Genomic DNA, 16829 nt, shown 5'->3' with positions numbered 1-16829 from the left:
CACCTGTTCCTGGGAAAGGGAGAAGTGGAAATGTCTGAGATACATCAGAGGACCTCAGTGGACCTCAGCCTGGCACGTAGCCCTTGCTGCTGTTTGAGAGCCTGAGCCAGATCGGGGGCTTTTCACCTATGAGAACTGATGTCCTCCTTCCCTCTGACCTGATGCCTCTGTCACCTCTCTTGTTATTGCTAATTCCTTTTTTTTTGTCAACGTTTGCAGATGAAATGACCAGCCTGGGAGGACAATTCAGCTTCGATTCCTGCAGAGGCATTTTAGCTCTGATGGATGTATCCTTTCAGCAGAAGCAATAAACTTCCCCAGCACTGTCCATCCTTACCTTGAGTTATGGTTGAGCTGAGCGTCCCACTGTGAGAACCCACAAGGAAATACTAGCCACAGTCCTCAATAGCTAAGTGTCCCAGAATCTATGCAAGGCATTGTCATGCGTGGCCTGGCTCTGATTGTGTCTGATGAGAAGTGAGGTTCAGCCTTCTGCTGCCAGCTAACTCTTTGGGCTCGTTTTCCTCTCTGCAGAGTCCAGGTCTTGGCTAGGCTTCACCTTTGGGCATAGGATCAGGTGGCAGCAGAGCCCAAGGTGAGGAGGCAGCACAGAGCTCAGGCATAACTCAGCTCTTCCACCACAGCTGCAGCCACGCTGGCCTGTGGTAGCAGCTCGAGCAGCCTGCTGGCACTGCCAGCAAAGCTGGTGTTGGGGAGAGAAGCGCTGTCACTGTGGAATCACAGGCACTTGCCTGGCAGGCCATTCATCCTTCCCAGTGTACCTTCCCTATTTAGATGGATCATGCAGCCTTTTTACTGTTAACAAGACAACACTGGAAATACATTGCTGGCTGTTGTAGAACAAGCAGGCTCCTTGATGAAAACATAAATTCTCCCCTGTGTGTTTTCTCCCCCTTGCTTGCTCACTGTCTCTTATCTTCCATGCCTTGTAATAACTTTGAGACGTTTTCAGAGCTTTATGAACTGTGAGAGAATGAATAAAAATTACAAGGCCCTCTTTCTAGCTTTCTGCATCTAGCTGGTGAAAGAGCTTTCCCCCTTTCCAAAGCCGCTCCCGGACTAAGTGGGTGCTGTGAATGCATGGCACATGCAAAGAGCTGACAAAGCCAGTGCTCTGCTTTAATTCAAGATGGATTTTTCATTCTCCAGGCTGCATACAACCCATGCACAATGTGACCTATCTTGGCCTGCAAAGACGGGGTCAGCTTTTTTCAATCAGGTTTCATGGCAAGCGTCACTTGTCTGCTTCTATTTTACTGGTGATGAATTCTGCTTTCTGGGGGGTTTTGCCATCCCAGCTGCATTAGGTGAGATGCTGCATGTCTGGTCAGCACTCCTCAGTGGTGTACAGGAAGGGAGCAGGTCCACTGGCATAGTCCTTTGAGACGATCCCACTCCATCCATGGGAGATGTCTGCCAACACCCATGGCTCCTTCAGCTCATGGTGGGGAACTGTTTTCTTGCCCAAAGCATATGCATGGCTCAAAGGCTGTGGCTGCCTTCTGACAGCAGGCTCCTTGTGCTTTTGGCTACTTCAGTGCCTGTTGGGCCAGGCTGACCCAGGAAGAGCTAATACTGTGCTGCCTGGTGCAGACAGGCGAGGCAAGGTGTGTGTGTGGCCTGGAGTGTGGGGTTATGTTCTGCTGCAGGACCCTCTTTGTTCAGTGGCTATACGTCAACCAGAGCCATCACTGCAGGTTCCCTCATGGTTAAAGGCACCATAAAAATAGAAACCTTTTGTTGTCTGTGAGCACAGGTATGAGCAGCTGTACAGTGTACCAAAGAAAGTGAATTTAAGTGTAATTGAGAGCAGAAAAGCTCTTGGCTCTCTCAACACAAAGTAATGACCAAAAGAGGCTGCATTTATGACTTTATGTGAAGGCAGCATCCTTGGGAATGAAGACAGGCAGGTTTAGCTCTCATTAACAGTTCAATTCTTAACTAAATGCACAGTTCAACTCGAATGGACAACTCACACTGCAGGAGTTCGGGAGCCTCTGGCAAAAAGTCACTAAATACATGGTACTCTCTTCTCTGCCAATACTGTGTTCTTGGGCTTTCCATCAGCAGAGAGCAGATGCTCTGTGATATCAAAGGACCGCGAGGGAAAAACGTCACAAACGTTGCATGCTTAGTGGGTCAGAGTTCCATCCTCTCATGCAAAGGTCGGGAGCTCAGGAAGCAGTGGGGTGTGTGTGAAGTGCTCCAAATGAGTAGCCAAGGCTTTTCTAGTGCAGGTATTATTGAAGAAAAGGTAGGAAGGCCAATTAGGCTTAGAATTTGGTGGAAATCTCTGAGTTCCATCACTAACATTTTATTTTAAAAAGCTTTTTAAGCTAAAATAAATTTCTTGAACAGTCTCCTCTGAAAAATGTCATTCGCTCACTGCTGTAGTTTGTAGTGAAAATGTGTATGGTCTGATGAAGGTTTATCTGGGAGAAAGGGTTAAGCATTAGGATTGGAACCAGTGAGGATGGTAGCTTGGTATTTAGGGTCCCACCTAAGTCAAGCAGGTTCTCAGGTCCTTCTCTCCCTTCAGCCTTGCTGCAGGATGAGAAGACTTCGTGAAGCCTCAGATTTGTGGGGGGGTCTAATTTGTTTGAAACCTCTTGAGATGGTCTGATGCAGCCTAGGACATGGAGTGCCAGTTCTCCATCTAGCAGTGGTGCTTTTCCCACTGACAGCACCTCAAGTGTGGCTTGAGGGGTTTCAAAGGTGGGTTGGGAGAGGTGACCTCACACCATTCTGGGACTTAGGGACTCCTGGCTTATTTAATGCATTATAGACAATGTCCTTTTGTCAGTAGAGGTGTATTCCCATTGGTGCCCACATACATAAACCAGGGAGAGCAAGCCAAAAGGCTTCCAGCCATCCAAAAATGTGGGATTTCTTGCACGGGAACAACGCTGTCTGAACTTTCTGGAAATGGGTCTCCTTTGTCATGATCACCCTGTATCATCTCTTGATTATCTGCCTATTAAGGAGGGAAAGCATCCTGCATAATTAAATATATTAGTGAATTTGGGGACTGCTGATCTGGGTTTGAAACCTGCCTTTACACTGTTTTTTAGGATATATTCATCATGGAAGATAGAAATAATTCCGGATTTCTTGATGTGTCTGAACTGAAAAGAGCAGTACAGACAACAGGTATGTCTGTAGGTGGTGAGCAGCTCCCTTCCTTCTTCCTGTGGCACTGTAGGATGAAAGGATGAAAAAGAGAGAGGAAAGAAAAAATGAGCTTCAGGGACAAAGTGGTTTGGATTGGCAGTTAGATCACAGCTCTGCTCAGAGGTCTGCATTGTTTTAGGGCATCGAGACAGAAAGCTCATTTCAGGGAGAAACACCTTGCACTGCAGCTGGGGAGCCGGCAGCAAGGTGCAGGGAAGCACAGCCCGAGCCTGCAGACTGGTTCCTGTGCACTATCTCTGGGTCACAGACGAAATATCCAGCAGAGGAAAGGAGCAAGAAGCAGTCAGTGCTCGTGCTCACTCCAGTTCCTGCAGTTTCCCTCCGTGGCAGTGACAGCCTGTCAGGGAAAGCGCAGTGACAGGCATTTATTTAGTTTGCACTGACCTCTGTTGGCTACACGGATGCTGGAACTTGCAGGGACTGCATGGGGCCTCTTCCCACCAGCAAAGTATTTAGCTGGATCGTCTCTCCGAAGACTTTGTACATGAAATACAGCTCTGAGAGAGCAATCCTCGTATAATCGTAGAGCAGGGAAGCTCCCAGTAAATCTCAACAAGCTTGGAGCGGTGGTGTCCCCAGGAGAAGCCTGCTGCAGAAGTGCTGCCTGTGGGAAGCATCGGTTCAGGGGATGCACGCGTAACGTTTTGTGTAGCTGAGAGGCGGGCAGAGCATTAGCCTCTGCCTGAGGATGTGCCAGATGTCCAAGGAGAAGCTGCCAGGCCCGTTCTGTAAGAAAGGTGCCAAACTATAAAACTGGGAGGAAAACTGAGAAGTCCTGGCAGCCAAAACAGTGCAGCTATTTGAAGGTGTAACAAGGCACTGTTAAATGGCAGATTCAATATGTGATGGGCTATAAGCAGTTAGCAGGGAAAGGGAATACAATTACAAGCTCATTCTTGCCTTTTCTGAGCCAGACAGCTGCATTTCGTTCTGCCTTTGCATTAGGATGATCCCTGTCCTGGCTTTTAAATGGGAAAGAGTGGAAAGCCCCAGAAAGCCTTTGGGAGGTTGGTGCTACCTCTGGGAACGGCTGTATTTAAATACAGCTCTAAGCCAGCTGTTCCCTGAAGCGTTCAGTGCTTTCTCCAGCAAAACACTGAAGTATGTGTTTAATTTTTACTGTTGTCATAATGCTTCAAAGCATAATAATGATGGGTCAAATTTTCTGCCAGAGCAAAGCAGGCTAGCTGCATTAATAGCAGTGCTGCCCTGAAATGCAGGAGCATTGGGCTGGGGTATTTACAAAATCCTCACTGGCAATACTAAATGCATCAAAAAATAATTTTAAAAAAGAGGGAAATATCCAGTCTGTATTTTAAAGCTGGAGTAAAACCAGAGTGAGGAATCCAACAGACAAAAGATGTGGGGAGTAAACTTAAAAATAAGCAACAGCACATACGTGAAATGTCTTGGGAACGGGGAAGACCAACACTTCAGTCTCGTTGGTGAGGTTAACCAAAACATTGCCAGGTGAGCAGATTTCAGAGCAAGTAGACCAACCATGCCAAATTGATGGTGTTCTACTAGAGTAAGATAGGATTATAGCATCTCATAAGCAGCATTGTAATATTTGCTGAAATCTGCTCTTTAGACAGAGATTGAATTCCCACTGCCTTCAAAAGGTTAAAAATGTGGTAGGATTCATTGCTTACTACTACTGTGGTTCTTGCTAGTAGTTTAAAACCAGATTCAAAGACAAAATTCCGTAACTTAGGTTTTTTAAATTACTAACTTTTCCTCCTAGGAAAAAAATACCCAACCCAAACCAAAACACAAACCTAAAAGCAGGTTTATCTTAAGCCCAAATGTATTTCCAATTATTTAAATAGTCAGCATTGTCTGTCTACTTCCTGCTGGAGACCTTCTTCAACTACGCTCATGTAACCAGAGTTTGTCGACTTAGTAACTCACCTCCACCAGTTGTATCTCCCCCTACACAGGTATAGAGAAACCATTTCCTTATTTTCTTCTCATTCAACTAATTTAGCTCCACAATGAGTTCATTTAAATCTGAAAAAAAAAGGAAAGCTACTTCTCTTCCAGCTGAGCCACTCAAAACTAGGGGTGAGAAAATGAGACTTCTCTGAAGCCTCAGAGAATGCATTAAACTGAAGCTATCAGTCCAGCTCTCTGTAGGAAATTTCTCTTTTGTTTAGCAAATCAGCTTTTAGTGCAAAATATATTTAAATCATTTCTTTTATGTAGCCAGCACATTCAGGGTAGTTTTATTTAACTAATAAAAGAATCATTCTAGAAGGCAATTTTTGTTCATTCAATTGAATACCAATTTCCATCCAAACAGATTGTGACACAAATACTGAATGATCAGCTAATAAAAAAGAAATTCACCCTTCACCATTTTCTAATAGGAGAGAAAATGTAAAAATTAAGAATCCCAGGCATGCAATACTGCATAATAGCATGAACATGCAGCATCTCTTTGGCAGAACATGCAGCATTTCTTTAGCAGAAAGCACCAGTGGTATAGTAAATGCTATGTTTAGACTTCAACAGCCATGAGCCAAAGAAAATCACCCTTTCTTACAGAAAATAAAAGTTAAAAAGGCAAAGTGAGGTAGCACTTGGTTATTTAGCTCAATGTTTTCTGCTTGCTGACCAAACCCCCAACTTGAGGAAGTGACTAGAAGGACTTTGATTTGTCCATTGCCCTGCTCTGCCTGTTAAGCACAAACCTGGGGGAAAGGCAAGCTGTTGTCCAGGGATGCAGAGGAGACCCAGCATGACATGGTGGGGGGCTGAGGGAGGGCCCCAGCTTCTTTGCAGGGTATATGAGGCTGTCAGGGCCAGTCCATCATTCCACAGTGAGTCCTTAATGTTGCCATTCCTCTTCCCTCTGCAGGTCTGGCTGCCAACGATCAGCTCCTGCGCCTGATGATCCTGCGGTATGGCGATGCTACTAGGAGAATCGGCTTCTCTGACTTTGTGTGCTGCATGCTGCGCCTTGAAACCATGACCAGTGAGTCCTGGTGCTGGGGCCTGGGTTGGGCAGGGGACGGGTTTGGGCAGGGGAATTTGCAAAGCCAGACTGAGGGCAGTGGCCAGAGGCAAGGGACACACTGCTAGACATGATAGTCCATGACTAATGGTGTAGCTTGGAAATAATAAACCTGCCCAAAGTACCCAGGCATGGTCCAGGCATCTCTTTGGGCAGCCTGTTTGCCAAAAGCCAGATTTGCCTCCATCTCACAGGAACAATTGGCTGGAAGAGAGCAGTTTAGTGCTGGGAATGCAACAGCTGGAAAATGCCTTTACTGAAAGGGGCTGGAAGGAGGTCAGCTTCCAGCTTCCCATCAGAGCACCCGTGGGCTTCAGTGGTGTGGTGACAGGCACCCACCAAAGCCGCTCTGTCACTCCCCTTTTCAGATGGATAGGAGAGAAAATATGTATTGAGAGGCTTAGGAGTCAAGGACAGGGAGAGATCATTCCTCAATCAGTGTCACTGGCAAAATGGACTCAACATGGAATAAAAAGAAAAAGAAAAGCATCTAATGTATTACAACACACAGACACACACACAGTTGAAACCAGAGCTGGATAATGAGAAGTAAAACCAGATCTTAAAAACCTCCCCCCATCCCTCCCTTCTTCGCTGCTGTAACTTTCTCTCCCTTCTCCCACCCCACAGGGTGGCATGGGAGGAGTGGAGGAGGGAATGGGTTTTTTTCTCAGTTCCTCACGAGATGTTTTCCTTCTTAGCCTGGGGTGGGGGTGCGCATTCCTCACACTCTTCCCCTGCTGCAGCATGGGGTCCCACCACAGGTGACAGCCCTCCACCAACTTCTCCAGTGTGAATAATTTCCCACAGGGCTTCAGCTCTTCACCAGCTGCCCCAGCGTGGGTCACTTCTGCGGGGTGCAGTCTCTCAGGCCCAGGCTTCTCCAGCCTGAGCCCCCATGGAGTCACAAGCCCCCCCCCACCAACCTGCTCCTGTGTGGGCCTCTCTCTCCATGGGCTGCAGGGGCTTGCTCCAACATGGGTCACAGTGTCTTCCATATGTCTCCACCCACTTCAGCGTGGGGTCTCTCCATGGGCTGCCCATAGGGTCTCCTCATCGTCTCCCATGGGCTGCAGGGGAACAACCTACTCTGCCATGGTCTTCTCCATGGGCTGCAGGGGAATCTCTCTGGCACTTGGAGTGCCTCTTCCCCCCCTCTTCACTGCCCCTGGTGTCTGCAGAGTTACTTACATCTTCTCACTCCCTTCTCTGCCAGCAAAAAAGGCACTGCTTGTGTGTTTGGGGGTTTTTTTTTGGCTTAAACGTGATTCCCAGAGGCGCTGTGACTGTCGCTGATGGGCTTGGCCTTGGTCAGTGGCGGCTCCAGCCTTGAGCCCAGCTGGTGGTTACTCTGTTGGGCCTTGGGGGAAGCTTCTAGCTGCTTCTTGCAGAAGCCACTGATGCAGCATCCCCTTCTGCACCAGACACTCGCCATGCAAAACCACAACACGTGGTACCATGTTGCCAAGTGTTTTTCGCTGCCGAGGAGCGATGATAATGTGTAGCCAGAGCTTCTTCAGCTACTGATCCTTTATTGCTGTGTGAATTTAGCCTGGTCTCTGCAGGTTTGTCTTTAGAGCCCCTGCGTGCAGAGACTCATTTTCTAAAAACAAGATGTGTCTTTGTGCTGATGCTGATGCCCTTCAACACAAGGTTGAGCATCCCGCTCCACAGCAGAGCTTCCCGGGGGGGGGGGGAGTGTTGCCAAGACTGCTGAGGGAGACTGCATACATTCATGTCCAATGAAGAGGAATGAGACAGCACATCTCAAGTAGAAGACTTTCTCTTTTGGTTAAAAGTCAGGGAAGTCTGAATCACAGCAAAGGGTGGTGGATTTGGGTTCTTTTGGGTTTGTTTGTTTAATTTTTTAACTGGAGGCATGTTTTCCCACCAACTTATGTAAAATTCTCTCAGATTTTTGGTAAGAAGAAGGTCTGTGATCCCTCTCAGTGGATAAACAAGCTCATGCCCTGTGCTGTGTCCAGCTCTTGTTGGCAGCTGTGAGGAGGGAGTGTCTGTAAATGAGCCTTTGCCGGAAAGTTAATGGAATTCTGTTTTGCAAAAGCACCATTCACACTGCTCTAATAATAAGCATTTTGACTGGAAATTCTGGTAGTTAGACAAACCCAGCAATTGTGACCCGTGTGCTAGAACATCGGTACAGCAATTTAGTTCATCTTTGGAACGAGCTGGGTTTCAGCAGCGCGTGGAAATGAGTGCTCATTTTTTCCCATGTGCTTTTTAGCACCGATGCTTTACGGGCCGATAGCGGTCAGCGGGTCCGCCCAGATGGCACTGCCTAAAATCCCATTTCCAGTGCGCGCAGCAGAAGCAGCTCAGAAAGTCAGAGCGTGTCCTGATTTTAATGCTTTCATTAAAAAACAGATAACTTGTAAGCATTCATTTTTTGTGATTATACATGTCATTCGCTGTAGATGAAAATTCTTTTGCCTAAATTAGCACCATGGCTTTTTTTTTTACCTAAAAAAGATTTTACATTTTAAGTGCCAGTGTTAAGACAACTCCTTTACATCTATGTGGAAAGGAATCTCTAAAAGTTTCATTGCTGTCTGTAATGAGTATCTTAAAACGCTCTTAAGTCTTCTGGTTATCACTTTACTGAGGGTTTAATGTGGAATACATTTCTCAAACTTTTCAATTCATTGTGAATAATATTGTTACAGAAGAGGATAAGGATGCCAAGTGGAAATAAAAGGCGGTTCACCTTTATGATGATGTGAATGCATCAGGGAAGATAAAAAAATCTGCCCTATTGTATCATTACTCATCCTTTCAAAATAAACAGAGACGAGACCCAAACCAAAAGCAGCAGCTTCTTTGCAAACTCTATTTAACTGGATTTAATGAAGCAGTAAAGGGACACTTACCTCTTCCCAGAATAGGTAATTTCAGCGCTGCCATTTGTTCCTAAGAGGACCGCTGGGCATAAGCTGGCGCCTGCAAATACAACCTTGTCAAGGGGACATTTCCCCCTTGGATTTTCACATAGGGATTTCCTTGTTCTGTGCCTTTCTTCAGAGCAGTATTGGCTGGATGTTCATCTCCCTGCTTTCTCTCTGTAGGCAGTTCTGGCTGCCTCCTAAGGAGCAGAACAGCAATGTGCCCTTGTGCCCTGTTCCAACGGTCTTCCAGCAGCTTTCTGCTTTTGCCTGAAGCTGGGCAGGTTTCAAAACATTTGTGATCTTACAATGCCTTTTCCATTCAGTGTGGGAAAGGAGCTCCTGGAGAAATGTGTCATTCAAGGATAGACAGAATTAAATTTGTTTCAACTTTTTTTATTACTCTTCATAACAGCCCATTTCTAAGAGAAAAGTAATTTCAAAATAAACAGTGAGAACTCAAAATACTGTGTTTTGATTTTATCCAAACACTTGGGTTTGAACATTTCTCCTAGACAAACTGCAGTGTAAATGTGCACATAGAATATCAATATTTGAATGGATTTGAATTTTGTCATAGCAAAGTGTTCATCAGAAAACTTTCAGCAATGTTAATTTCAAAGTCTAGCTGAATAACAGCAGCATCTGCATTTATACTCCCTGTCAATAGCTCGCAAGGCATACTAATGACTTCAAGATAATAATTTTCTTTAGGGCACACTGTGATCACTCACTGCTAGAGAGGATGGAAAAGGACCATCAGAAAGTTTCCCTGTGGGAAGATGTGTTTCATTTCTCCCCAGTCCTGTCAGTCTTCAGGCGGGAGGTACAACTGAAACAAGTTATGAGAGGAGATGAACACAGTCCCATTGAGCACTCGCTGTCCCCATGCTTTTGCCACATTCTGGCCCTGTGCTTGGGGTGCCTTTCCAGGCTGCAATTCAAAGGCCAGGGCAGAGGAAGTACCCAGTGCAGAAATTACATGTGTCTCAGGAGGACAGTGTGTGCAGACACCTGACCCAGGCCAAGGATCCCACCATTGGGATCCCAGCTCTGCTTCTCAGCTGCCACAGCCATATGTCTGTGTTGCATTCTTGCTTCATGGTCATGCAATCAGATTGTCTTTGTTCTAAACCTAGGTGCGTTTCAAAACTTAGCAGAAGGCAGATCGCAAATTTTGATGACAGCAATGGAGGTAAGACTGTTTCTCCTCCCCTCCCCTCTCCTCCTCTCCCCTCAACCAAAGTGGGACCACTGAGTATGTTAGCAGGAGGGTGAAGGTAAAGATGATGTGTGATATATTTTGCTAGGGGTTTTTTTTGCTTCTGACATGAAGAGCAGTGAGGATTTCCCCTGGCTGGATGTACATAATGGGTGGAAGGTATTTCCCTGAGGTTCCCTGGCCCCAGTCACACCACCTTGCTGGAGTGAGCACAGCTCTGTGGTGGCCATCCACATTCAAAGTACAGAGACCTCCCTCACCAATGCCAGTGAGGCTGGAAGCACTGCTCAAAGTGACCTTGAGGAAGTGACAAAAGAAATCCATGCCCTCATTTCTTACCGCCCCATGTGTTAATTCTGAATCATGAAACATCTTGGTTTTAAGAAAGAAATAGCAGACAAATGCTTGCTGCTGATGTTTGTCTTAAAAGCACAGCCTGAAGGATAGCTAGCCAAATGGGGATACATCAAGCTTTTTATTTGCTAGTCTGAAGCAAATATCTTGCTGTGCTCCATAGTGATGTGCCTGAGTGCTACACTTTATCAGTCTGGGGGCTGTTATTTGAGAATACAGAGTTTAAACTTTTTTTTTTCAAAAACCTTTTACAATCTTGCCAGCTCCTGTTTATGCTCCGTGGTTAGTTCAGTGGCTCAGAGTTCATTAAATCTTTGAGCTGAGCAGAGTTTCCAAGCAGAGGCCCTGAAGGTGTTTTAGGGGGTAGTCTGTAGGACAACCACATTCCCGGAGCCTTGCCACCTTGCAGTCACGCAGGTACCATCCTTTCCCAGCAGTCACTTTTGCTCCAGCTGCTGCAATAATTTATGGAAAGAAACATATGGAAAGTGTTTGAACATCTGAATTATTATAAGGGGAAAAGGTAGTTCCAAAACCCTTTAACTGTCCTGTGCAGGACAAAAGGACCATAGTCATAGCCTGAAGGTACTGGCATGCCCAAAGGCTTAGCACAATGTCACTGTCTAAATGCACCTTTTCTTCTTTTTCCAGTGGCTGACTCTTGTCATGTACACCTAAAGAGATGTCAGAGCTCAGCGTGGCCTGGTAAGAAATCCCCTTAAGTGCTGTACATACTGAGAAGAAAGAGGTGGGTGCCCTTACAGCAGCCACAGTGTGGGGGGGTTGCAGAAAGCTCACCCTGCAGTTATGGTGCAGTGTGAGTGAGGCTGGAGAGGGGCTACAAGGGGAATTGGTCTTTGGGCTATTTTTTCTCGGAGTTGCTGATGGCTGTATCCATTGCTTAGGCCACCAATGGCTCAGTTAGCCACTTGCCTTCTGTTCCCACCTGAGGTAGTACGTTTTCAAAGATCAACTAGCAGAACTTGTCTTTTTCTCTCTTCTAAGGGATGTGATTACTCCTGCACACCTTAGATAGCTGCAGCACATGTAAAATGAAGTAGAGGGTGGGTGTATGAGGTCACTTAGATTTCTTGGTCGGGCTGATTTCACATTTTTAGCTGAATTATGTCATTTAGTTTAGCTTTGAACAGCAGTCCCTGGCTTGTGCTTCATTTGACATTTGCTCCCTTCATGTCGTGCCTGGAAGAGGGGCTTTCTTTGGCCTGAAGCTTGCCTGGACTTTTCAGTTCTGCTGTGTAGTTGGAGTGAAGGACTCTGTCTTTTCCTAAAAAAAAACTTGTCCTATTTATATATTCATAAACCATCTTGGCCACCATGCTTCTAGTAACCCACTGAGACACAGCTGGTCCCAGTTGCCATGGGTAGAGCACTAATGCTGGTCCCAGACAGCTGGCACTGAGGAGAAAATAGGGAGGAAAGCCAATCCCTAATGAAAAGGTACAGTCAGAGAGCCAGCAAAGAGCCAGCAGCCTCTTGCCATTGTGTTGTGGTTGACCCCAGGAACTCAGGGTGCACCTTTGGGCAAAGTAACAAAATTTCCTTATCAACCCAGTGCAAAAATGGAATTAAAACCTAAAAAAAAAACCCCAAAACCAGGACCTTCACTGAAATCCAGGGACCGCATCAAGATGAGCCTTCCTATAGACAGGAATTACAATAATAAATAATATATGAGCAGTGTCTCTGGTGTCTCTTATCCTGTTTCTGAAGGCAGGTGACATTGGATGCCAGCTTTGGTGAGAAGTTGAAAGAGGAAATGTATCATCAGGATGTAAATTACACTCCCCCATGGAGAAAGGATGGTAGATTCATACCCAAGCTAGAGACAGTTCTGTGTGTCTCACCCTTGGTTCCAGGGCAGCTGTCATACCCAGCTGCTCCTCTGTCTTGGGTGCTCACTACATCCTATGTGTTCATCTGCAGCAGGAGCTGGGCTTCACTACTCAACACTGTGATGCTTTCACCTGTCTGAGCTCTGTTTGCACACAGTTTATTGTTTGAAGGTCTGCCCTTTGCGTTCAGGGAGTTTTTGGACAGTGCACCTTCCCTTTGCAACCGCAAAGCTGAATTTTGATGTGTTGATGTGTAGCAACAGGTTATTCATAAACACGGCACCCACCCCTTGCTACACAGAGTATCATTAGGTAAATATGAGACTAGAAGGACCTGACTTTGGGGGATGAAATTGATTAAATTATTGCTTGCAAATGATATTCATAGTCTAGTCATCTTCTTTCCTTTCTTGAATCATTCATAAACTGATAATAAAATCTGCAAATATATCATTAATCATAATTTTCACTTACCAGTTTTGAATTAAATTCTGCCTGTAGAGTGTTTCTAAGCAGTTCACTTGAGCAACTCAGCAGCCACTTGCAGCTGGAGGCTGGGCAGTCTCAGCATGGGCACCTCAGAGAACTGCAACTCTTTAAACTAGAGCCTAACAAACCATGAGTGATGTGAGAAAACATACTTAGCATTTGTTGGAAAACAAATCTGTTGAAAAAATACTCTTGTTAATGATTTCTAAAGACTGACCTCCAGCTGTCTGTGTTTTGAGTGTGTTTCTCTCTACGTCTCCCATAGGTGGCTTTTCTGCTCCTCAGTATGACGCAGCCCAAGGCCATCCCATCTAAGAGCCATTCATGGGGCTCTTGAAAACCTGAACACTGTGAAGGAGGGAAACCAGATTTCTTTCGGACATTCGCTTATGCATCATGGTACTCAGATGCCTGGATAGAGAGTCCTTTCCAGGCAAACTGGAGCTGTTTACGAAGAGAAGAGGAAGTAAAGAGGGAGATCCACAGGCAAGCTGGTAGTGCCAAGTGGAATCTCCTCTCATCTTCATGTCAATAGTATGGTGAGTTTTCCTGGTCAATGCACAGAAGTCAGGAACAGCTCCAGTAACTTCATTGCAAGTGAGAATCAAGTCTTTTACATGGAAGGACTGCCTGTTGCTTAGATAACAGAAGTAATTAAGACAGTTTTATGTTAATTACTTCTTAATTTGCTTGTGTGCCGTTTCTGAATGCCACAAAAAGGTTGAAGAAATTAATTGTAATTCATAAATAACACCAGGAGCTTTGTGATTATTTTTTACTTTTTATTAAAAAAAAAAAAAAAAAAGTTTTGTACATACTTGAGTTTGTCAGCTATAGGAATTCCATTTTATTTGCTATGGCAATGGAGAGGCATAGTAGAGTCGTAGGACAGATTGTTCTGTGTTTTTTTCTGATTTCCAGCATCTATATCAGGACTGTCTAGGAGGAGACAAATTTATCTGAACTGCATTCCCTTTCCCTGACCTGATGTCTTTAAAAATATAGGGCTTCTTCAGATGTAATTCATGCTCAAAAGTTAACTTAAATCTGCTATATAACTGTAACCTTTCTGTAGCCCCCGCACAAACTCTGCTTTCATACTTTTTTTATCATGGTGATGAAAGCAAATCTAGTGATCTATTCTACTCTACTATTGAAAAAAAATTATCTCTGAAAACTCTATTTGTGAAAAATGCCAAAATGAAGGATGCAAATGTCGATGGATGAAAGCAATTCAAGGTTGCCATGGCAATATAATTCACACCATGCCTCACACAGACCTTCCGCACAAGTTTCCATCGAGGCATCCACATGCCAGCAGCAGATCTACTCATTTGGCAGAGGGATGTTACACTTTAGAGCAACAGCTACGTCAGAAGGTAATGAAGGGTTCCGTGTCTTTGTTATCCTGAGGCTGGTCTGCAGCAGTGTCTCGTTCTGCAGCTTGGAGAGCATTGCCCATGTTGGTAGGCCTTACGCAAGAGGGAACTACCAAATCCAGCCTTTCACTGAAAACGTGGGGAAAGGAAAACCAACAAAATTAGACTACTCCAATATTTTTCAATTATTTTTAAACAAACTGATCCCTTCTCCAAAGTGTGACTTAGACATTCCATCTGAAATCATTAATCATTAATTAGAGCCTCTGAAAATAAAACCCAAATTGGCAAAGAGAGAAGATAATAAAAAAGGTGGCCATGGGAAAGCAAATATGCTTTGCTGAGATGGCACATTAGTAGATCCATTTCAGAGAAGTATACTTGTTTAGTTTAGTCTGGGAGTTCAAAAAGGGTACATAGAAATCTAGGAGTACTTCTGTAGGATGTCCACCAAGCAGTTCAGGGATGCTCAAGCTGGCTCAAGACCTGCTGGCAACAAGCTATTTGTACATACACAGAAATCGCTCACAGTAAAATGGTGAAATTCAGTTTAAATACATTCTTGTTGTGTGGAAGTCCATGCTATAAGAATACCAAGCTGTTAAGAGCAGCACATTAAGATCAGTCTTAAAAATCTTAATTTGCAGACAATGTATTGCGTTCCCTTCCTTTTGTTACAATATATAATTGCCTTGCTGTGCAAGGCAGTTCTGCTTCTCAGGAGACAAAGATCCTCATTTCTAATAACTCAGTCTGGCCAAGGACTAAAATGTCTCTTCTTCACTAAAGCATTGGCCACAGACACCAGCCATCCCAGGTAAGAAGCATCACTGATGTATGAGGTTGTCTCCCCGGCTCTTCTCACACAAGGGCTGTGTGCATGTCCCTGCCAGACCCCTGCGGCTGGTCGCTGCTCCAGCTGGAGCCCGCTTCCACCTCCTTGACACCAGCCCTTCACCCTGGTGTGTACGGTTTGGGCATGCCAGCGGTCCCAAGGATGAACCTATGGCCCCTTTGGGTTTGTGAACTGGCGCCTGCTTGCTGATCCCATGCTGGGGCAGAAAGTAATAACTCACTGCTGTCAAGCTGAGCGTGGCTGCCTGCCTGTGGCGTTGGAAGAATTGGTATTCCACTTGATTTATACTTCCAACCAAGCTAATTAAGCAACAATTCAGGAGGAATCCATCATTGTGACAGACTTGTTGATTAACCATCCCACAAGCAAAGTCAAGGGTGTTTGGTAGCCTGAAAAAAAAAAAAAAAAATCGGGTCAATAGGGAAAAAAACAATGATTTGGCCTTAGTACAGCAGTGATTAGTATTTCCAAGAGCAACAAGAAGCTTAATGCATTTCATGAACACAGGGGCTAACATTAAAAACAAAGGCAGCTCCGATCAGTGAGATGTAAGATAAAGAGGGAAAACAACTGCATCTCAACTTTGTGTGATTTAAGTTACGAAGGCCAACTTTATGGGATGGTGCCCCCATTAAAATCTTTTGTGCAACCTCATCTGTGTTTGCCAGCTCTGAAATGTTAGTGCAATCCCCATGAGGTTTCTGGCATTTGTGAAAGCTCTGAAATTCATGCAATTATAATAACATCATCTCTAATTTTATTTTTTATGAAAATAAGTTTCTAGTCCTCAAGGACACAAGTCTGAAAAGCCTTAAGAGGATCTGCTATTAGAAATTGAAGAGAAAAACCTCAAACAAATGTCTTATTTTTAAATCTTCATGATGCTAAAACCCTCAAGAGGGTAAGAAGCAGGCAATGTGAAGAAGCAGAAGCTGAAGTGGATGAGATTAGTGATGCTGAACTCCATAGGACTGAAGATGGGATAAAGAGCTGATGAAATTAGGTAGGATCTGAGAAAACCATTAGCATTAGAAGGACTTTGGTGTAACTGTGGTGACAGCTGGCTCTGCAAACATAATCTCTCGATGTAGATCTTGAAGCCCTGCTGCTAACTGCCCTTATCCTGGGCCCTGAAGGTCCCATGTGTTGGTGTCTGCTTGGCAGAGTTTGTGTCCAAGTCATCTCAGGATGGATGGAGGCAGAAGCTCTCCCATGTCATTGTCTACAGGGCCCGATCCTGCAGCTGTTCCCAGAGCACACAGCCTGGATTAAGGCTTGCCTAGAAGCCTCAGAGGCTGTGAGTTTGGTGCCTATGCTTCAGTGAACCCATCCTGCAGTTTGTGGTATGGGAGACTGGGAGCATCCATGGCCAGTTTCAGAGTAATTGAACCTTTGGCTGGGCCTCAGGTGTATATAATAACTAAACCACTTCTCAAGAAAACCAAACCAAAACAGACCAAAAGGGCACATTATCTCATAACCTTGTGCATGGCTGAAGCAGGGAAGGCTGGGTTTGACCCTGGCTATGAAGCAGAGAGCAACTTTGC

The 16829-nt window shown here is 45.1% G+C and overlaps 1 protein-coding gene across 1 annotated transcript in view; it reads left to right on the top strand.

Annotated features, from left to right (window-relative positions):
* CAPN13 (calpain 13) overlaps positions 1–13799 on the top strand; it is a gene marked incomplete at its 5' end in the record, with an annotated part of 54712 nt that extends 40913 nt beyond the window's left edge. The window contains 7 exon segments of the mRNA XM_084261939.1: positions 220–287; positions 1975–2043; positions 3093–3171; positions 6074–6190; positions 10269–10324; positions 11357–11410; positions 13313–13799. Coding sequence (XP_084118065.1) covers positions 220–287; positions 1975–2043; positions 3093–3171; positions 6074–6190; positions 10269–10324; positions 11357–11383 — 416 coding nt within the window. The 3' untranslated portion in view covers positions 11384–11410; positions 13313–13799.
* Between the last annotated feature and the right edge of the window lie 3030 nt (positions 13800–16829).

The sequence above is a fragment of the Gallinula chloropus genome (assembly GCF_964237585.1).
Source record: "Gallinula chloropus genome assembly, chromosome: 3".
Lineage (NCBI taxonomy): Eukaryota > Metazoa > Chordata > Aves > Gruiformes > Rallidae > Gallinula > Gallinula chloropus.
Note: the sequence above shows the minus strand (reverse complement) of the source record. Positions and strands in the feature narration are given on the sequence as shown.